We start from the raw sequence: 23637 nt of genomic DNA on the forward strand, positions 1-23637 counted from the left end.
CCTGGTCTTTTGATTGTAGCTTCTCTGCTCTCTCTTCTCTCTTCCGTTCATGGCCCAGAGGCTGCTGTATGAATGCTAGGGTCGGTCTTTGCTGCTCCTGCAGTTAGTGAAGAAGCCGTGCATCTCTGGCCAGGGCAGCCTGGTTGGCTTTTCCGCCTGGGGAGGTCTCAAGTTAGACAAGAGCCACACACAGCCCCGAGCCCGGGGAGCAGCCAGGCTGGGAGGACGGCTGCCGCGGATGCTGCCCTGCTATTGTTTTTCCACTTCTTCACACCGTGAGTGACGTCTTCACATGTGTGTGCGTGGGCGGGTGGCGAACCAAAGTTCAGCTCAATATAAGGCCAAGAATGGAGGCTTTCATTCATTCCCGGGGCGCTGACACCTGCGTGCAAAGCGCCTCGCTCGGGGAGACCTGCGTCGCAGCGCACCATGCAGCGCTCAGCCCAGGGCGCCAGGCACTACTCCGAAGCCTGCCTGGCCCTCCTCGTCTTCCTCACTGCGGTGGAGCTGCGGCCGCTGGGGGAGCAGGAGAAGCGGATACAGCTGGAGGCGGTGAAGAGAGGCATCTTGGAGCGCCTGGGGCTCCGCCGACCTCCGCCCACCCCCCAGAGGCTGGACAAGGAGGCGCTACAGAGGATGTACACGATTTACGAGGAGAAGCTGCTGGAGCTGAAAGGCAACGCCAGCCGAGAAGAGAACATGCTGACAGCCACGGAGAAGAGAGCCCATCTCCTAACTCCCAAATGTAAGTCTTTAGAACTCTTTAACTCTTATTGAATTCATGATGATGATATATGTACATAGCGCAATACTGAAAACCGCATTGACTCTTGGCGCTCACAGACTTTAAAGAATAACCGAATCTACAGCTTGGCTTGTTATCTAATTTCAGTCTCTTTCTTAGCACTTCCGATTTTGTCCTGTGATGGAGATAAAACACTTTGCTGACGATCCCGTTGATTAAGAAAGGAAGCCTTGATTAAAATCCACTTTCCATTCATACTGGTGTCAGTTCATTCCCAGCCTTTTCTTGTTATCTCCGAGAAGCTTGAACAAACCGAATACCTTTAACAATAGGATACTAGTGAGAAATCTCAGCGGGGCGCACACTCAAGGAAGAGATCTGTGCGAACCTGCCAGTTACAGTTCTGCTTGCTACCTGAGCGGGCTCAACCTTTCATCATCCGGAGGTTCACACAATGAAGTTGGCAAATAAGAGCGTTGTAGTCCTGTGGGTTCGTTTTTGCCTATATAGCATCCACCCACGGGTACCCTGAACTTCTCCACCTGAATACTGTGTGATCTTCTGCACATTACCCCAACAGCTCTCTTTCCTGTATCTGCCGAAAGCGCTAGTGCTTAGAAATAGTATGAATGCTGACATAGGAGTTACGTTAATAACCATAAATGTATTATAGTTAAGGTCAGGGCTTTAACTGGGATGAAAAATCTGGGGAGTCTCTCAAAGGGGCGTGGACAATGTAATTAAGGGCGTGGCTTAAAACACGTAAGCTAAGAATCTGTGCTTAGTATGGTGTGCCGCCCGATTGTATTTTGCTGTTTATGGCATTGCATCCAGAAATATAATGCAGCAAGTAACATCATACCTACAACAAGTCAGGACTATTGCCTTTGTCAATGGTTGTTAGTTGCATAAGATAAATAAGCAGCAGCTATGGCTTGTATATAATATTGAAACGTTTCCACTTCAAGCCCTGGTGACACCACGACAATGTTGCTGCTCCTGAGTTTCAAAAAGAGAAGGGAAATCCAGAGAGAAAATGACTCTCTTTAAAGGATTTCCCTTCCCCTACAAGGCTCACTTGGCATGACGTCATGCCGTAACTTCTCTAATGATGAGAAGTGAGCAGTGTGTGTACGCGCACGCCATGTGCCGCTGTCACTGCAGTCCGCCTGTGCCAGGGCACAAAACAGAGACCTGAGGCCCCCTTTAAAAAACTGCAGGTGCTCAGCACCGGTGAGACCCGGCCCACTTAAAGCCCTGGTTAAGGTTATATTGCACTGTCTAGAGTAGACAGAAAAGAACGTTTTTCTTTTCCCCATAACTTTGACAATTTTTGCTCAAAATCCACCAAATTATAATTAGCATCTTGGTCCCTGATTTTAGGGACGTTAGGTCACACTGGTAAACGATTGCATATTTTAAATAAAACATATCTTGAGTAATCGTGGTTTAACTATAGAGTACATAAAACTGACATATTCACAAATATGGTGTTCAGGAACAACCCCCTGAACCGCGGACGCACGTCAGAAACGGTAAAGGAGAAGCCAGTGTTTGTAAGACAATAATAATGTAAATTAGGTTTGGATTTATCTGTCATCGAAGGATACACAGAATCACCAAAATCATACATTGTGCACACATTACACTCTTGCGGCTTTCTCTTGAACAAATGCACATGTAGTCAGTTTGTTCCTCATAACCAATGTACCACGCCCTATGCAGCCCAATGCTGCCTACTCCCTTTCTAGCAAGTTTGCTGTGGAATCTACCCACACGTTAATAATGTGAGCTGTCAGGACTAGAGAGTAGGTGAACAATTTATTTTGTAGGGACTCTGGCACTTCTAGTTCGTAGGATCTCTCCTACTCCCAAATACATTTCCCTTATTGGCCTCAAACGAACACAAAATAGCTCATTTTGTATGTGTGGTATAATCTAAGACGTACACTAACACACTTACACACTGTCTCTCTCTCTCTCTATATATATATATATATATATACATATATAGTTACGGTATGCCATGCACAAATGCACCCCATTTCTCCTTCTTTCTTTGTAGACAAAAACAATAGTTAATTTTGCATTTGTCACCCCGAGTGGGACAGGTATGCTCAGACGCGAGTCCCGTGCGCTCCATGCCACTGGAATCAAGCTAGCCTGGCTGAAGAGGGGGGAAACCCCGAAACCGGTCCTAGGATGCTTGTTTCCGGTCCAGGGAGGACCTGGCTTGGCAGTTCGGGCTGGACTGTTCCCATGAGGCACAGGGTCAAGACTGATTTACATATGGCCTGGTCTAAACTGGGGTGGCATGGTGAGCAAAAGAATGATGGATTTAACCCAGATCTCTTGACTGGGGGTGAATGTTTTGATTTGTTCTGCATTCCGTCCAGCAATAGTTCTTTTTGCATTTTGTTTGTAGACAGCCTTTCATGATTACATGCCGTCGGCTAACTGAACAGGACAGGGGCTCCAGTTATGGTGTGCAAGGACATCCTGAATGAGCTCCTGGGAGTATTTAGTCTCTCCCTCTTTCTGTTGGCATTCCGTTGCCTTTTTGGGTGTGGAATGCATCTGAGACTATTTTACATCTTTCTGGGTCTAGTGGCTTAATGGACTAATGCGTCCGCTGAAGGGCCTGTGTTCGACTTCAGTGTCACAGGTTCATATACCAGCGGGTCCACTCAGCCTTTCATTCTTCTGAGGTCAATAAAATGAGTACCAGCGGGTCCACTCAGCCTTTCCTCCTTCTGAGGTCAATAAAATGAGTGCCATTGAGTTGGGTAAGAATAACTTTCCAGTTGCTTTCATTAGACTCCAGTCTGAGCCTGACCTAAAGATGGCTGCTCCACTTCCATTTCACTTTCTTCAATCAGATTGCCTGACTTCCAGACTGACAATCTTGAGTTTATTCACAAATGAATGGCGTGAGGAGCCCCCAAGACTTTGGGCGTGCCGCGTGGCGGCTCCTTTTCACCCTGACACTGGGAGTGATAATCTGCTGTAGGGGCCAGGGAGGATTACAAAGAACCGGTGCTGATTTTAAGCTGCTTAATGCCGCCATCTCATCCTTCCAGCTAACAAGCATTGCCAAACCCAATAGGGATAGCATATCACTAGAAATTTATGTCAGCCCTTTTGGCTTTTCAGTGGTTTTTTTAAAGTACGGAAACTCTCAAGGGCGGACACAGGCATGAGAAAGTGCAAGGGGTGCCAGGCTATGACTTAGTCTGTGTTACCAGGCACACTCCGCATCTCATTAAAGTGCTCTAGACGCAGCTCCGCACTGCTGAAAGCTGACCAGGTCCTCACAGGTTAATAATGGGCTTCGAGAGGTTGGCAATAACCATGTCCTATTTCAACATATTTGGTGGCAGCTGAAGCAGACGTTTGTCTGAGACAAAATTCGATCTCTCTCGTTGCCAAGATTCAGACTTGATTTATATGTTTATTTAGCAAAGCAACAAACTACACCAGCTCCTAAACACTGTAACGTGCCGGATGTTTCAACAGTGATGTGGAGGCTTAAGATGAGGGAGTAGAAAACTGACAGAGAGAAAAGACAAGGGGCTGAGGCAGAAAGGCGTCTGGCTGGGCGAAGACGAAAACAAACAGGATTTAAAATCAGAAGATTGTGTTTTTTAAAAGTTCTGTAGTGTTTTTTAAAGTGAAAACAATCAAAAACCTCTTTCAGGACCTATATTGCTTTTAACAGAGACCTATACAGGTTCTATCCTGCCAACCATAATTAAATGATTAAAGATACATCCAATACAGAGTATTATTTAGCAGTCATTTTATTTTTTCACTTTTTTCAATTTTTAAATTCTACTTCAATGATAACATCAGATACTTTGTATACAATAGACATACATATTAATTAGACCATCTAAGACAAAAAAAAACTTATTCTAAAATGTGAATACCCCCACCACTAAGATGACACAAATACTCTCATCATGCTCTCATTCTCAAACATACATCAGTCATACTCATACTATTAAAATAACAAAAACATTCAGAAGCTATACACTTTAAAGTGGTCAAGTCGGTAACCGATTTCAAATGACTTGTAATGTCATTCCAAAGCTGACAGCCCAGCAGCTCATATTTTGGTCGTTTTGTCTAAGTACGCCAGCCACTGCCTTGCTGTTTGATTTGAGTGTCCCTAACAACTTACAAAAAATTATACAGCTCCCCCCAACACACCTTTGTGGTAATTGTGCTTTTTGATCCACGTATTGATTATACAAAATTGTCCTAAGTTTTCAAATTAAGTTTGTGGTGAGAGGTGATTCAATGCCTTTTCACAATAGCAAAGTATTGTGGAATAAAAATGCTGTTTGCACCTGTTCTAGCACTGTCACCGCCGTCTAAACGACCATGTAAATATACTCCAAAAACAGTGCTAAACCCCGGGGCAACAACAAAGCAGCCGGAATATTTCGCCCCAAGTGTTTTTCAAGTTTTGAGCTTGATTTATACTTTGGTGTACAACATTGAAACATGATGTTATTTGTCCCGGTTTTCCCTGTGTTACTTTTGCCTTTTTACTGGTGTGGCCCTCAGAATTGCTACCAGAAACTGCAAATGCAGACTGCAAATTAGTTCAGTTTACACTCCGCTCTAAGAGCCTGATTACGAGTATGCGGTCCCAAGACCGCCGTACTCGCGGTGGCAGTCCGACTGCCGCAACCTGGATGCTCTGACCACTAGATTCCGAGTGCGGCGGTCGGACTGCAACAAGGCTGATACAAGACTGCTGCCACCACATGGATCCTGGATCCCGCGACAATGTGTAAAGCGGCAAGGAATGGAGGCGGTGCCGATGGCGCCACTGCCGTGCATAATACGAGTTGACTTTCTGACAGCCTATTGTTGTCGGGGATCCCACCATGAAAAGGTTGGCAGAAAGGCAAGGAGGGGGCCCTAAATGGGCCCTCATGCGTTTTCCCCCATTTGACATTGTGGCTGGGGGCACATGTTGTGCCCCCCTATGCCGCACTCTTGTGCGTGCACTGTGTGCCGTGCACGACATGCTGCATGGTAAAGGTGCACGCACGACAGTGCAGCAGCATTTTCTTAAGGCTCACTCTGTGAGCCAAAACATGCAGCCGCCGCAAGACCACTTCCGGCACACTGCCAGCCTGGTGGTCAGCTGGAAATACGGAGGTCGGGAAGTCGCAGGCTTGGCTGCGTTCTCCTGACCACCACAATGGCGGTCCGGCGGTCGGACCACTAATCTTGTAATTGGGCCCTAGATCAGCCCAAGAGCAAAATCTGGAAGCAATATATTTTTTTACTACCAACCTCTTTCCCACGCTTGAATACATTCAGGTAATATCTGGACAAATTTGTGCAAGCATTAAGGCAGAATTTAGACAAGCAGGCTGGGCACTGATGGTGTTTACATCCAACCCCGGTATTCCAGTACTCAGCCTGAGGCCGTAAGAGAGAGAACATATTCGCTATAAAGCCTTGAAATCTCACATTCATGTTGCCACCATTTTGGAAGTGCATATGTAACCAGAGTGCTGGCAATTTTCAAACTACCACTTTCTTTTGAAATGCGGCTCGCTTGGTGTTCAGACTTCATGAGTTGAAGTACAGAAACAATTTAGTGACTTGCCTCTTTTTAGACACTTTTGAAAGGCAGATCAGTTTACACCCTTTTCCTATTTCTTATAGGACAATGTTTATTGAGCAACCCTATTGATGTAGTCCACAAAGAGTAGGGAAAGGCTCCAGCTACCGGACACAAGTATCTTTGTCTATTGCCTCTTGGTGTTATGATCCTTCTGCAGAAGCACACTATAGATGACAATAGTATAACTGCCTTTACATAATTTGGGTTTATAGCAAAAAACATTCTTTAACACCAGGTGTATGTCAAGCTTAGATTAAAAAAAAATGGCAGTGCCTGTTTCATTTGTTTAACATTGCCAGTTACATTTTGACCTCTCCCAATCAGCATTGTATATGTGTGTTTACAGGTGGATTTTCTACAACTTTTATTTCTTTTTTATAGTGACTCTGAAGATCAAGACAACTGACAAGCGTCAGAAGCAAGAAAAACACAGTCACGCAGTCAACCTTGTATTTTCCAGAACTCTGGCACTCCACCAAGGGCTGAGCGTCTTGAGGGCCGAGCTTCAGTTGCAGAAGCATTTTCTTTCTGCCCAAAGCTTTGCCAGAAAACACTACCGACCACCACCAAGGGTGAACATCTATAAGGTGACAGAATCAAGCGAGGCAAACGGTGAACCAGAGCTCCAACTTCTGGATTCCAAGCCTTTTGAAACTGGAACTTTAAATCTAAACATTGTGAAGGCTGTCCAGATGTGGGTCGCAAGCTCTGAAGAACGTCTGCAGTTGAAATTAATGTTGGTCTCTGATTTTCCACTTGTTTCGGATGTTAACCAATACAAAAAGTGGACTGACTCTTTGATATTGGAAGTGGAAACTCAGGAGGCTAGCAAAACCAGGACGAGAAAGACCAGGGAGCTCCCAAAACAAGATCAAGAGGACTGCAAGAAAAATGAGAAGAATTGTTGCCGCAAATCCTTACTTGTCTCTTTTAAAGAGATTGGCTGGACGGATTGGGTCATTGCTCCAGAGAGCTATACCATGTTCTTTTGTGATGGGTCTTGCCCTCATAACTACAAGCCAGCAAGCATGCATGCACAGATCAAGTCCCGGATGCACCACTTGTCCAATGGCGCTACTCCGGGTCCCTGTTGTGTTCCTGCTAGCTATGAACCCTTGGTACTCATGCACTACAACAGTGCAGGAGAATTGACTCTGACACCATTTGAGGACATGCTTGTTAGAAAGTGTCACTGTGCATAGTAATATTTTAATATTTTCAGAGTAATTCTTCTCAAACATTGCTGCCAAGATACGGAACAAGATGCGTAATATTGCTGGCACTCATAAGGGACTATACTTTCCCTTCTGTTAGGGACTGGTACAAAAAATGTCACCTTCAGTCATTCCATAGATCACTCATGCCTTTGTGCCCATTTACAGGATCTTCCTAAATCGGACTGAAAGTGCAGAGGGTTTAGTTATTTTAAACAAGTATTTGCTGAGTATGCATAATGTGTTAATTGCAGCATCCTTATGGATGTATCTTCTTCAGGGATTGTTTAATTTTTTTAAAGACATTCTTGTACTATAAAGTTTGCTTAGGCCAATATTTATTGTGTGATGAAAATATGCTCACACTGTCCGAAAGAACCCAGTGGTTAGATAAGAACTCAGCCCCCAAACAGAATGGGGCCTGCAGTGTGTTATACCCACCCTAATAGATTACAATGTTAAATCTATATATTGACCATTTTAACGGGGACATTAATGCACTTAATAAGATTATCTATGATGACTTAATGATTCAAATTCAATCATGCACTACTCCATCACTTATGAAATATATAGATTTGATTTTGTACTTAGAATATAAGATGGAATTGACCTCTGATTCATCATCGACAAATAGAAAGGGTAAAACAACATGGGAAACCTTTTATAAACGTTTTCCATGGAGAATTTTAGGACCATTATGAACTTTCAGCTCAGGTTTGATCAAATAATTTGTAGTCAGATTTCATGAATGCTGTCTTAGTCATCTTTTTTATAGAGGTTTATGAAAGGCAAATCACAGCCATCCTGTTCTCTATAATGGCTGCATTTGGAAGATTGCTGCATATAGACATGTTGCTCTAGCAAGAGACAGAGCAGTTCAAAAACTGAAAGTCCTGTTTACATCTGTGTCTGTTTTTCTTCATGAAAGTATGAGACCAATAGAACAAAAAAATAATTTATAAACAAGGCAAATTTTCCTTACATGAAGTCACCTTGAGTGACCTTTTATGAACTGATGGAGTGCATTTTTTGAACAAGTAATTTTACGCTGTGTCAAGACAGAACCTAAGACATATTGGAAAATTACACATACCAAAGGCAAGTTTTAAATGGACTAGTTTGCAGTATATGTACTTTAATATGACAATTTCATAGCTCATATGACTGTTCTTCTGAGCAATATGTCATTTTCTATTAACATAACTAAAGGTCAATGTAAAATCTATGGTTTGATGTTACTCATAATTTCCTAAAAAGGAAATTGTTTTAATCCTTTTAAAAATGTAATAGGATAAGTTATGTTTCATTTCATTCCATTTTGCTGCTTAAAAAAGTAGTGGCACATACATTCAGTCGACAAATGAACAATCTCGATCTAAAACAATGTGCTTGTTTCTCTACTTACTGAAGAATTAGTACAAAATCAACATTTACATTTTTTGGCACTGATTTTATTTTAGAGTTTATTCCGACAAATGTCAACTAAATTTATATTCCATTATGATCACTTTTGCAAAAAAAAGTAGGAATTCAAACAGTGTATTTTTTGTACCGTCACTCTCCTACTGAATTGGAAACTGTTAATACAAATAATGATTTGCTAAATACAACAGGTCTGCTCTCCCTGAGCATTCGTTAAAATATTTTTAGCCTTCAGTATAATGTAAGTGCAATACTTTAATTGATTTGAAGTATATTTATATCGAATTTTTATTTATTCATAACTTATTGGTGTTTATTTTATACTGTTAATAACTATTTTTATATTGTATGTATATATAAATATATTTTAATATATTTAAAAATCCGTCAATCCTGGATAGATTGTGAGAATTTCATTTTTAATAAACTATTTGTGAACATAAAATTATTTGAATTGTTTTCATTCTTATAAATATTGTGTAGTATTACAAGAACATGTATGTCATAATCAAAAATAATAATAAAAAGGTTTATAAAAAAAAAAAAGAGTACCCCGAAGGGTGGCATTCACGATGGCAGAGCGACCATCCACTTTACCATGGGAAACACCTTCAGGCAGTTGTGACTCTACCAAAAAAATGTGTTGGACAGGTTGCCCAATTAAAACTTAATTTTGGAAGCCCTACCTCTGTGGAAGGTGATCTCGTAAACCTTACCTGTCTTGTAGGGAGAACACCACAAACGAACGAGAGGCAGTTAGAAAAGAAGTGCACAACTTTGCAAAGTTCAGGCAGCATAAAAATTCAGAAAGAATCAGAAAGTGACTGTTAGCTAAATATCGACCCTTTGCCTCATAAGTAACGGTGACATCAAGTGTTTTTGAGGTGATCCCATTTAGGTCAATGGGGAATAAACACTTTTTTGGTGGGTGAAAGAGGTATGAAAAGCTGGAGACTCCACTAAAGTCTATAGAGGCATTTTGTTTGTCAGGCAGATGAATAAAAGTAGAAAGAGTGCAACACCCACAAAATGCGGTTGAGTTGACGGGTATGGGGTAAAGGTATCGCACCAGCCATTGCAAACACACTTTTAAGCCTGCATGTTTCCATTCCTTAATAGTTTGTGTTGGTTATTTGCTGTCTATCTTGGCTTGGTAACTGTTTTTCCAGCACTGACGTATACAATAAATACTTAAGTACACAATACCTTAGTGCTAGTTACGCATAAGAAGCAAAATAAATAATTAAATAGGTTATCTGTTTGCTTGGGATTTAGGTCTTTGGAAAGTTCTAAATTGGTCTGCCTAACAGTAGTTGGGTAAAAAATATGTCAAGCAGCCATACGTTTTATCGACATGTATCCATACGAGGGTGTGCAAAATTTGTTACGTTTGCACGCTACTTAACAGTGTGTCTTGAAGTCAAAAGACCATTTACGGAGGTGTGGCAGCCTATTGCTAACAGGTCAGAACAGGCTTCTTTCCTCAGCAGACTGTGGAATGCTGTGGTCAGAAATCTACGTAGTAACTAACCCACTGTTAGTTTTGTAGTCAGAGATTTGTGAATGGACCTGTTTTTCAGGCCCTGTAATGCCAGTGACTTCATTACATCACAATATTATTGTTTGGTGGTTCTGCTTGGCAACAGTAAATAAGGCAATGCTAATATGTATAACCTATCTGACACCAAAACCTTTATTCATTGAATAAATGACCTTTTTTAATAGCATATGATGTTACATTATTTTTTAAGGGGCTATGGGTAATGGAACTACTCAACCTTTGTCAGGTGAATCCAGCATCCTTAGAAGTAGTAATCAAGCATTCAAGGTGTGGCTTTTACATCAAGGTGGCTCCCATTGGCACAGCGGAGGCGTCCAAAAGAAAAACTCTCGAAGGAAGTTGGTCCACCATGCCCTGACAACAGTTTTGAACTACTGTGACAACTATAAACACTTACAAAGATGTGGCCTGAAATAGGTGTTTTCTACTAGCTATCACAAATATTTCATGGGTGTTCTGTGGAAAATCACCATGGTTAACAAGGTGGGCGTGCGCAGAAGTAGCACCACTGGAAAGCATGGTGAATTGGACCAATGCTGACTCTACAAGCTTCACATCTGTCCGATTGGTTATTGCGATGCCAAAAAGTAAGGTAGCTCAGCTGTCAGGAGCACCGTTTCCACCACTTTCTTAATGGTCAGGAAGAAACACTGAAGTCAGAACACATGATGTCTGTTTTTATGGCAAAGGACCCATTGCTGCCCACCTTTTAGTTAGGTCCAAAGTTTAGTTTGGTGTTGTAAGTGTAATGCTATAGTAAATCAGCTACCCAGATAAAGTAAAAGATTCACAATGAAATACACTAAATCCCTCTTTCAGACCAGCCTGAATTGTGGAACCAATATCTGTCCCCAAGCCATCTCTTCTTACAAAATGAGAAGTAGATCTCAGATAATATCCTTATTGAAACTCCAGACGCAACAGAGTCACAGAATCTATTGTTTTAACAATGAAATGGAAGACACTCAACAAACCCTTAAGCATGCATGTGTTACTGTATTATTATGACGCAATTGAGCATTCAAAGAATTTTTGAGGATTAACAAAGACAACTCTAAAAGAATGCTAATTTCTAAAGCTATCTTCAGCTTGACTAATCTGCTAATCATTACTCAGCCCGACTCTAGTTCTATTTAAAGAGCCTTTCTGCTTTCCTGCAGTTTGTGTGTACAAATGCCATAAAATGAGGAGTTCCCTTAGTTAAGCAAGTTGGAAAACCCTGAAGTCCACAGGTCAAGTAATAAAGGCTGTTTTACAGCAACCACTGGATTCTTGGAAGAGCAAGGAATGGCTTTCTTCTCTTCTTTTTCATACTATAGTCTGAACAAGTGACTTGCCCTTCTGTTATTCCAAATTCCAAATACAGTATATTGAGAAAATGTATGGTACACCATGAATTCTCCTGAACAGACCAGCCATCCTTCAAATATTTGGTTGATGATCCCAGTAAGTAGAGAGGACCCGATTCACAATGTTTTCCTGTAAGTAGGTGTATAATAAAGTAATTTGAAATCCCACTCCCTGACTCTCAAGCGGGGAACTAGTAGAATTTTCAATGCACTATTAACACTGATACTGCCTGATCATCTACCGGGCGTTAGAGAAATAAATATGATCCCCCTGAATTTAAATTGTTTCCCCAATGCCAGTAGGTATGGATAAATAGTAAATCTGATGCCGCTAAGTGTGTGTTGTTTCCCCAGTGCAAGCAGGAATGGAGGAAAAAAAGTAAATCTGATCCCCCTGATTTATTTTGTTTCCTTAGTGTTAGTAGCAATTGAGTTAGAAATGCAAATCTTACCTGCACCCTCAAAATATAAATACTTTACCGAGTTTTTGTTGGTCTGGAACTAAACCAGTACATCTGACAACTCTGAATAAATACACTTGTATAAGTATTAGTAGTACTGTGGTTAGCATAGTAAATATGACACTATACATATGTAAGTAGTTTTTAAGTTCAAGAAAAGGTTTATTGGAAAGATTATTATGATCATAAAAACAATACTTCATATATGCAGTTATTTGTTAATACATAAATACATGAAGGTGTAATAAAGAACAATAACGATATATAATATCCATTAAAATAGTAAAAGGATAATATAGAAGATGATATGAATACAAGCAAAGGTTCACAGAAATCGTAAATAACAGTACATGTCAAAAATACACAATTAAAATAAAAAAATATATATATATAGATATATATATTATAGAAAATGATAAATTAAACATAATTATAAATAAACAATAGGAGGTCAAGGAGGCTTGGTCACTTCTTGTTGTGAGGGAGCAGGTAAAGGAGTTTTCTTCACGATATCGTCTAGAAATTGTGTGAGTGGGCCCCAAAGGTGAGAACGTTTAGTAGCAACAGAGATAGGATGAACGAGTGCTGTATCAAGGCGATGATTGTGACATACAGCATACCACCAAGCTAAATAGGACAATTTAGAGGAATCTTTCCAGTTTTTTGATATTTGCTGAAAAGCTACAGCTATTAACAAATCAATAAGTGGTAACTGGGATTGACTTGTTTTCCGGTCCGGTGTTAAACTACCTAGGAAAATGTTTGTAGGGGAGAGTGGAATTGTGGTGTGAAATATAGTGTTGATTTGGTGCCAGACCTGTTTCCAAAATATAAAAACATGTGGACATGTGAAAAGCATATGATGGAGATCAGCGTGAACCTGGGAACATGTCCAGCAAGTGTTGAGATTTGTGTTGTGTATTTTATGTAGGTATGTGGGGGTAAGAAACAATCTGTTGTAAATAAAGAAGAGTGTTTGCGTTGTGCTGGCCGCTCTGGATGATTTCCTAAGTTTCGTCCAAATTCTGTTCCAAAAAGAGATAGGCCAATTTGTTCCCAGATCGGATTCCCACGAGAGTTCCACTTTGGTTTTGTCTCGGATCTCAGGAGGTACCATTAAACGGGAATAAATGGTGGACGCTGTGGGATTTGTTTATTGTGCCAAATTGTGGAATTGAGAAAAGTGTCTAAATTATGTACTACTAAGTGGGGTGCAGTAGATAGTAGTTTACAGGATTGCTTAATTATGGGAGTAGAGAGCTTTTGTGGTTTGTGAGTAAAGGAGAGATATTCCTGAAATGAAAAGGGAGCTAAAAACGAGGTCTCAAGATCCACCCAGAGAGGTTTATCTTCAGATTGATTAGTGATCCAATCTGATAGTTGTCGTAACTGAAAGGCTTTGTGATAATTGGAGAAATGGGGGAAATTGACACCGCCTTCAGATTTTGGTCTTGTTAATTTCTGTAACGCCATTCTTGTTTTTTTAGCATTCCATAAAAAAGAAGTCAAAATAGAATTAATCTTTTGAAAGAATTTAGATGGAATGGAAAGTGGAATGTTAGAAAGGATATACAAAACTATCGGAGTCAACATCATTTTGATTGTGTCCAGACGACCCCACCAAGAAAGATGAAGGGGATGCCATCTTCCGACCAAAGTTTTAAGTTTGGCAGAACATTTGTCTTATGTTTAAAGAGATAGATGTCTTTATAGAGGGAGAGAACCAGATACCAAGATATTTTATATGTTTAAGGCTCCAAGTAAAGTTGGAGATCTTAAAATCATCCTTGAAGGTGTATTTGGTTAAGGGTAATATCTCACATTTTCCTCTATTCAGTTTATAGCCAGATACCAATCCATAGGCCTCCACCTCTCCCATGAAAGCTGTAAGTGAAGATTGTGGTTTGGAGAGAAAAACTAAAATATTGTCAGCATATGCTGCCAGCTTAATTTGTTGAGGATCCGAGACAAAACCTGTGTTTGAGTTATTCTGGCGTATTCTTGAGAGAAAGGGTTCTAATGCCAAATTGAAAAGAAAAGGGGACAAGGGGCATCCTTGGCGTACTCCTCGTTTAAGATTAAAGTAGGGGGAGATGAGGCCATTGGTAGATATGGCGGCCTTGGGCTCAGAGTAAAGTAGGGCTATTAAAGAAATGATTTTCGGTCCAAACCCAAACCACTTGAGAGCGTGGAAGATAAACGGCCAGTAAACCCTATCAAAGGCCTTTTCTGCATCTAACGAAATTGCCGCCAAGAAGTCCGGATAATGTGATGATTTAGATAAAATGTCAAAGAATAAGCGTGTATTGTCAGTGATGTTGCGACCTTTGACAAAACCTGATTGTTCTTTTCGAAGCAGCATGGGAAGATATGGTTCTAATCTTAGGGCTAGAGCTTTCGAGAAAATGTTATAATCTACGTTAACTAAGGATATAGGTCTTTAATTCTTACAGTAACGTAAATCCTTATCAGCCTTTGGTATGAGACAGATCAAGGCTTCGGAAAAAGAGCCAGTGGAATTACGGGAAGAGATAAAGGAAGAAAGAAGAGTGTGTAAGTGCGGGAGTAATAGATGAACGAAATGTAAATAAAATTCCACTGTGAAGCCATCTGGGCCTGGGGCCTTGTCTTTCTTAAGAGTTTTTAAAGCATTTAACAATTCTGTTTGTGTAAGTTCAGCTTCCAAAGAGGCTAAATCTAATTGGGGATTAATATGTTTTTGAATAGTGGAGAAATATTGGGATATGTCTGTATCTGATGGTGTGTTTTCTGTTGTGTAAAGGGATTGATAGAAATGTACAAATTCTTGGAGTATTTCAGTGTCTTTGAATTTCGGTGCTTTGCTATCATCAATAATGGAAAAAATAAATTTCTGTTGTTTAATCTTTAGATAATTGGCTAGAAGTTTGCCTGATTTATTTTGGCCACCATAATACTTTGCTGAGGATTTCAGTAAGTATAGGGAGGCCTGTTCGGTAGTGGACTTGTTAAAAGCGATTTTTGCAGTGATGAGATCTTTAAGGGAGTCCTTCGACTTGGAGGTGTGGAAGGAGTGCTCAAGTTTTTTAATCTTAGCAAGAAGTGTGTTATGTAATAAGCGGGAAACTTTACGTTTATTTGACACAAATCTAATGATGAAATCCCGAGCGGTGGCCTTAAAGGCGGTCCACACTGTATGAAAGGAGACATCATTCGTTCAATTAATGTGAAAAAAACTCTTGAGCGAAAGAGGAAATGTAAGTAGTTTTAACAAGGAAAATTACCCTAGAATTACTAAATATATGTAACTGAATATTGATAAATATATTAGTGAAATAATGTGTATGGACAGTAATTTATAAGAATTAAGCTGACACCCATTCAAAATCTATCTATCTATCTGTCTGTCTGTCTGTCTGTCTATCTATCTATCTATCTATCTATCTATCTATCTATCTATCTATCTATCTATCTATCTATCTATCTATCTATCTATCTATCTATCTATCTATCTATCTATCAATCATTCATAGCCGTGTCTGGTGGTTCAATTGACTAAAGCAGCCACTGCAGGGGCCTGTGTTCGACCGCATGGTCACAGGTTAAAATCCCGGCGGGTCCACTCAGCCTTCATCCATTTGAGGTTGATAAAATGAGTACTATTGAGTTGGGTAACAATAAACATCTGTTATTCAGCGCCAGGACACCTTCGGGTAATCGCGCACTTTACAAATACACCTGTTATGTTATCTATCTATCTATAAAAACATAAAGGTTAAAGTGGCGTTGTAGTTAGGTGAAAATTTCACAACATAACATTTTAAACTAAAAATAAAACACTTAAAGTCACCAGTTATAGTTATCTTTAGTAACATATATTTCATGTCCTACGCAACCATAACTCGTGCCCCTGCGATGCAGTTTTATCATCATTGATGTCATTGCAAATGTTGCAATGATGTTATCAATAATGTCATAGAGCATATCAAGAGTGATGTAATATGTGTGGTAATTAGCAGCGCTTGGCACGGTGCGACTTATTGTTACCTTAGTGCACAAGGTATAGTTACTTCAGATAAGTGTAACGGATTAATTTCAGTAGTTGTTAAGGTTAAAACGTTCCCTTGTCATTGACATTTTTACTTCACTTTAGCCTTTGATTTTTTTCCCCGCAGTGAATTTCTAGTTTTTTTTAACGTAAAGTAATATTTTATTACCATATGTAAAGCTCACCCCCTGCTGCGCACGGCCTTTGGCCTTGAGCAGAGTGGAGTTGACAGCAGGGCCTGCATCCAACTCATTGGTGCAGCCTTGCTTCACAAACATCTATCGACCCCGTGGAACCCATCCCCTGGGTCCTTTTTTGGGGGGGAGAGAGGCACATGCCCCCCTTCCCTGGTCCACTTTGTGCCCCAGGGACTCTACCCTCGGGTCGTTTTTCAATATTAAGGGAGGACACACAGCCCCTTCCCCATACCAATGGTGGCCCTGGGGAATCCATTCCTCAGGACCAAAACATATATGCAAAAGGTAAGGGGGTGCGACGAATCCTCCCTAAGCCTCAAGGGAGCCCGGGAACCCCATCCCCCAGGGCCAAAACATATATTTCACGGAGAAGGGGCATGTGGCCCCCTACCCATGCACCTGTGGGCCCCATGCACTCCATCCCCATTATAAAGGGGAGGGGGACATGCAGCCCTCCCTTCCCATGCTACTTTGGTTCCCTGGAGACCCCATTACATGGGGCCTTCTTTTTATAAAAAGGGGAAGGGGCGCGTGGACCCTCTCCCTGAAGCTCCTAATTCCTCGGGGACCCAAGCCCTCAGGCCTGTATTTTAAAAAGGGGAGGGGGACCATGAGGCCCCTCACAAGCATGTTAAGGCCCTGGGGACCCTATCCTCCAGGCCAATGTTTTTATAAAAGGGGGGGTGGACCTCCCTCCCTGTCCCTCAATGAGGCCCCGGGGACCCCATCTCCTGGGACCAGATGTGGGTGGACCGTTGCCGACCTGAGGCTCCCATTACAAACTATGTTGCGGCTGGGGGGGAAGCCCAGGACCTCCACAACCTCGCTGGATCCCTGCATTCACCCAGGTATGTAGGTATTTTCTTATGCCCCTGCCTGGGTGCAGTAATCTATGTTTCTCTGCCCACAAGAGTGCAGGCAGTGAAACCAATATCTGGTCCAACCGGCAGAAGCATTTTTTCAGTTGCCGCTGGGTGGAAGCAAACAAGTGTGTCCCCGGAGTGGGCTCCTTGGTACACAGTCAGTGGAGCTGGGCCCAGGGGGATAGAATCGCCGGGTCCTCATAAGGGCATTAGGAGGGGGTTGTGGCCCATTTCCCCTTCATTACTAGTCAGCCCAGAGGATGGGGTCCCCGGGGCCCAGATCAGCTCAAGGAGGGGGACCCCACTCCCGACCCCCTACCCACTTATGCTGGATTGTGGCAAAAACATAATTTTTTTTTGTATTGTGAGTCCGGGGGGGGGGGGGGTGGGGTTCCTTCTGAGACCCCCCTCACCCCCAACCCCTACAATGGCTAGAGGGCAGGGTATCCCTGCCAATCACCCTTTATATTATTTCTTTTTTTAAATTGCAGCCAGCAACAGTTTTCTTCATCTTGCTAGCAGCCAGTTAGAGCACTTGCTCCCACAGGAGTCTAACGTCTGTGGGAATATGATGGCCCAAGGGCAAAAAAATCCCCAGGGCTAATCAGAACACTGTATTTTTCGAAATTGGGTTTGTGTGACTCTCGTGAGAGTCCCACAAACCCAACCGTCCAGATATACAAATATTAGACTGAATAGCTCAAAAACAACTGAATGTATTTACACCAAATCACAAAAAACATGCATCTGGACCAAGACCTAGCTTCCTGAACATTTGTTGGGGTTCTGTTCAGCATTTTTTGTGGTAGCGCTATTAAAAAATGTCTAAGGAAAATGCATTGGGATGTTGCATTTTGGGACCCCCTCCTTTTTATTTGCTTGATCACCCCGAATCGTTTCATTTGCCAGCTAGACAAAAAGTAGCACATTTAAAAAATAGTTTTGTGAAGATTTGTCAAACAGCGCCAAAGGCACTATCTATCTATCTATCTATCTATCTATCTATCTATCTATCTATCTATCTATCTATCTATCTATCTATCTATCTATCTATCTATCTATCTATCTATCTATCTATCTATCTATCTATCTATCTATCTATCTATCTATCTATCTATCTATCTATCTATCTATCTATCTATCATCACCGGTGTGGTTTAGTATTTCAGCGCAACCAGTGCCTTTGAATATGGCCCTGGTGGCTCCACACATGTCTCAAAGAAACCACTCCAGTCATTAAAACCTGAAATGCTGTTTTTTTTCATTTGTGAGGCAGAGCAGCCTCAATCTGTCTCAAACTGAAGTAAGGTAGTTGAGCCCCTGCATGGCCTCATATTGGAGTCTCTCTCTCTCTCTGTCTCTCTCTCTATAAAACTGTATTGTTTATTTACAATATTAAAATATTCAGTAGAATTAATTAAAAAAAATATAAGGTATAGGAACAGTATATAAAGACAATACTGTATTCATACTATATTTGAGGAAAACGTGTATTTTTGAAAGACTTTGATGGGATAGAAAAATAAGAGTAACTTTAAAACAATAAATTAGGCAGGTTTTTCCTATAAAAATATGCAAACTTTTAAAATAGTGTTCTGTGAAATGTAAGTCTTTTTTTAAGTCTCCCCTACCAGAAAGCGCAACCTGTGTGTTGGCAAAAACTCCTAATGTTAGCTCCGCTTCCAAAGAGCTTATTGACCAACCATGCCCGGCAATTGGTAGGTTTTAATGTCACTCTAATTTTCGTACTTTTCATTTGTTAGCGTATGTGGGCTTTCATTGCTCTTCTTGCGTATCTCCCACCCCTAGATCATTGATACACTGATTGTGTCCTTCCACTGCTTTCTTTTCAAGCACTATTTTTAGGGATCGCCCCTCGCGATGCAGTGCACAGCACTGCTCGCGCAGGCGAGCCCTTTTGTAGGGGGTTTAGAAACGGACCCTGGAATCGCACATGCTCGTGCATGTGCTTTTCCTTTTGGGTTCCGCTATTGCGCTTTGCGTGCGTGTTTTTTTTTTAACAGAGAACACAATAGGCCAATGGCGGGCGCATTGCTCCGTCCATGGCCTATTGGTGTCTGTTACGCGCACCAAAGCCCATATGTTTTCAATTATCGTGCCCAGACACGGGCGCGATAATTGAAAACATATGGCTTGCAGTGGCGCGCACGTGTGCACCACTCGTTCTTTTTCCCTGAGCTCATCTACAGGACCACATCACAAGTAACCAACAACATGAACGGCCGGGCTGAGCTCTGAGTAATTGTTACAGCCGGTTGGAATTTCTTTTTTTGTATCCCGCCTGAGGCAACAACTAGGGCCACCGGCACTGTAAGCGCAGGAGGACTTGCCGCCGCTGTTGGATCTTATCGGTTTCTTTTTCCTGGGAACTGCTTATTGGAACCGATATCCACCAGTTTGGGTTCATAGTAAGGGAGGGCGGAATTTGCGAAAGTGCCTTTTGCAAAATATCACGAAACAGCAAAAAATCTCAGTGATCAGGCGAAATTTCGTATGATCGCGGAGATTTTTGTGTGCTGATTAATGCGTTACTGAATTTGACCTTCAACTCGGGCACCTGCTTTATTCATATCTGTAAGACTTACCAATATAAATAAATAAAGCAGGTGCCCTAGTTGAAGGGCAAATACAAGTGCTTCCTGTTGGGGTTTCATTTTTATGACAGGAGCATCGTGCCAGAAGGAATCCTGTCATGCATACTTACCCAAGAAGATGCCACCGTTTTGTGCAATACCTCTACTCAACTGGAGAACTTTCTACTGGCTAATCAGTAAGTGCTACCTCGTTGGGTAAATGTATAGTGCTTTTCCTACACTACAGCTGCGTAAAGGGCCAGAAGAGTTGTCTACAGCGACCATGTGTGCCTGTAATGCAACTTTGCCACAGCGCCGAATGGCGCCGGGGTCTCTCGAGTGAGCTGTCCATCATAGTGGGGGAAAGGGCGGTAAGACGATGCACACCGCTGGGGTGGGGGGTGTGGGGCCAAACGGGAGAGCTTCCATGCAGTTCACATGCCTCTTGATACTCTGGATATGTGCTTTTATAAGTGACTCAAAGGTGCAGATGAACTTGTGGATGCTGTCTTTGATTCCTGGTCTATATTCCTAATCTGAATTTCAGCCAAAATAAGTGAGTGGTTATGCTCTTCAGTTTTTACACAATTTCATCTACTATTGTTGATTGAGCATAGCACGCATTTGAGTAATACTTTGACATATCCCAAGAGCCATTTTCTGTGTTGTACTTTTATTAGTATAAGTTTATCCCATATATGTTGATAATAGTTTGCCTTTCTGGGATGTTGTGTAGGTAGCTTGGGTAAACATTATGGGATTTAAGAATGATATATGTAAAGAAAGACAGCTTGTGTTTTTTATGTTTAAAATTAAATTGGAAGGACATTTATTTTCATCTGCTCAATGTTTTCACACTTGGGACCGATTCTGATGTGGTTTGGAAAACTTCCCAACCCAATGGGTTTTGGAATGGTTTCCAACCGAATCGGATCGGTAGAATCCAACCGACCGAGTACGATGCATCCAGATGCTTCCAGATATGATTTGGTTGGACTTCCATTGACTTCAATGGGATCCTTTGTTCCGACCAAATGCATAGGCTCCCTTTGAAGAAAGGCGTGGCTAGGGAAAATCGGGCACCTGTGGCGGGCCCCCCGATGCCTGCCACACTGTGCATGGATGGTAAGGGAATAACCATGGGTACCCCCACGGGCCCGATTGGGAAGGCTCCGGGTGGAGGGGGGCCCGCTATGGGCCCCCAAAGTCTGATTCCGACTGCCAATTCGAGTAGGATGGCACGATTCAGAAAGGCTGTCCAAATCCAACATCGTATTCGGTCATTTGGAAACGCGGCCCATAGAGACACGATTCTGCTCTGTACGGCTTGGTCATTCCAAATGCCGTCGGGTTTGGACTGGGATATTCTTAACGCCTAACTCTCATCATACTCGGTCGGTTGGAAACCCCTCCAAATCGGTGGGAAAGACACATTCCAGATGCGAATTGGACGGACCAAATGCCGTTAGGAGGCCTTCCTAACCGCATCAGAATCAGGCCCTTAGCATTATACTGACATTTTCTCAGAGTGTTTTTTAGACGTGAAATGTTCAGTCTTCTTTGGCACTATCAAGATATTTTTGCTGTTTTTGAAGAGGATTTCTAGGTTTCTTTTTCAGAATTCCTTATTGGGAATTGCAAGACCGGTGGCCATGGCTCACCTTCCTATGCTTGACGGTAAAATGACAGTAATACTCAAAATTCAATAGCGCAAGTACATTCCAGAAAGAAATCCCTAGCAGTGCTCCCGGAACATCTGCTCCAGCTGACGAAAGGCTTTGATGTCTGGAGGATGCGCTAGACATCATTACGTGACCCCAAACTGCATTTACTATAAGTGTGCTGAAATCTCACGTTGTTTGGAAATACCAGTGCATTTTGATGTTCTCGGATATAAGATCCTCTTATTTAAAAGTGTCCTCGCTAGACAATCTACAGACGTTCTTGCTGGAGACAGACCTTGGTACCAGAACTTGTGAAAGTTTTGGAGACTGTTTTCCATTTGAAAGCATTTTTGGAAGCTGGCACTGAATAATGAGATGGATTCTAAGGGTTTAAGTTGTGTTTTGGAAACAAACTTTAATAACTTATAGCGTTGATTTTGTGTTTACCAGTAGTAGTATAGAGCTATATTTTTGTTTTAGATTTTGCATCCTATTTTACATGAGGAAACAGAATGAATCTGCTTCAACTAAAAGGCTGTTGAAATATTTGCAATGCATATACTGATGACCATTCACAAAATGAAATTTGGTCGCGAACATGAGTTGACGACCATCTTACCTTACTTAGGGCTTCCAGTAAAGGAGTGTAAGCTCGTTTATGAGTGTGGAGAGTTCTGCAATGAGTCCAGAGATCTCTGCACCAATAAATCCCACTCAAGCGGTAGGAATGTGCATGTTCCCGGGTGTTCCAAGGTGTGGTTAGCCGTGGGTGTTTGCAAATGCCAATAAACTCTCACATTTGTTGGCATTCATAAATTCCTATCATTCCCCACTCTAATGAAACAACCCAGATTTAGAGGGGGTGTGGGAGAAGAGGTTCTCCTGAGAGAAATATATTCTCTCCCAGAGAAAGTAAAACCAAAAGAAATTGCTGTTGCTCAGTGGATACTATTTCCCCTGTGCAGAGTTCTGGGTCATGTAGAACTTCATATACAAGTATTTTATTTATTTATTTAGCATCTATCTAAGAAGTTTTATATCGTTTTATATTGTGCTTATATGTTGCCACTTGACCACTCTATAGGACTGTAAAAGTTTTTTTTAAAGCAAGGAATAGCAAAAAGGCACCGGCCCCAGCAGCCTAAAGAACAGGAGTGGCAACCTGAGTAGCACACTAGCCCCGGCCCCAGCAGCCCAAAGACCAGCTGTTGCAACCTGAGTAGCACACAAGCACCGGCCCCAGCAGCCCAAAGACCAGCTGTTGCAACCTGAGTAGCACACTAGCACCGGCCCCAGCAGCCCAAAGACCAGCTGTTGCAACCTGAGTAGCACACAAGCACCGGCCCCAGCAGCCCAAAGACCAGCTGTTGCAACCTGAGTAGCACACTAGCACCGGCCCCAGCAGCCTAAAGACCAGCAGTGCCTGTCTGAGCAGCACACTGGCACCGGCCCCAGCAGCCTCAAGACCAGGAGTGCCTGCCTGAGCAGCACACTGGCCCCAGCAGCCCAAAGACCAGCTGTGCCTGTCTGAGCAGCACACTGGCACCGGCCCCAGCGGCCTAAAGACCAGGAGTGGCAGCCTGAGCAGCACACTGGCCCCAGCCCTAGCAGCCTAAAGACCAGGAGTGCCTGTCTGAGCAGCACACTGGCCCCAGCCCCAGGAGCCCAAAGACCAGCAGTGCCTGTCTGAGCAGGACACTGGCACCGGCCCCAGCAGCCTAAAGACCAGCAGTGCCTGTCTGAGCAGCACACTGGCACCGGCCCCAGCGGCCTAAAGACTAGGAGTGGAAGCCTGAGCAGCACAATGGCCCTAGCCCCAGCAGCCCAAAGACCAGAAGTGCCTGCCTGAGCAGCACACTGGCCCCAGCCCCAGCAGCCCAAAGACCA

General features: G+C 42.4%; 1 protein-coding gene across 1 annotated transcript; it reads left to right on the forward strand.

Annotated features, from left to right (window-relative positions):
• The first annotated feature begins 304 nt into the window (after positions 1-304).
• Positions 305-9196, forward strand: GDF15 (growth differentiation factor 15). The gene is made up of 2 exons (XM_085636859.1): positions 305-745; positions 6777-9196. Exons 1-2 carry the CDS (start codon positions 430-432, stop codon positions 7595-7597), a joined length of 1137 nt encoding a protein of 378 aa, XP_085492985.1. The 5' UTR covers positions 305-429; the 3' UTR covers positions 7598-9196.
• Positions 9197-23637: the final 14441 nt, after the last annotated feature.

The sequence above is a fragment of the Triturus cristatus genome, chromosome 12 (assembly GCF_964204655.1).
Source record: "Triturus cristatus chromosome 12, aTriCri1.1, whole genome shotgun sequence".
NCBI classification, from domain to species: Eukaryota; Metazoa; Chordata; class Amphibia; order Caudata; family Salamandridae; genus Triturus; species Triturus cristatus.

Bases quoted from the DNA above. Each gene is read 5' to 3' on its own strand.
- GDF15 (XM_085636859.1), top strand. From the start codon at position 430: ATGCAGCGCTCAGCCCAGGGCGCCAGGCACTACTCCGAAGCCTGCCTG. The intron at 746-6,776 runs GTAAGTCTTTAG...TCTTTTTTATAG, and splicing joins CCATCTCCTAACTCCCAAAT to TGACTCTGAAGATCAAGACA.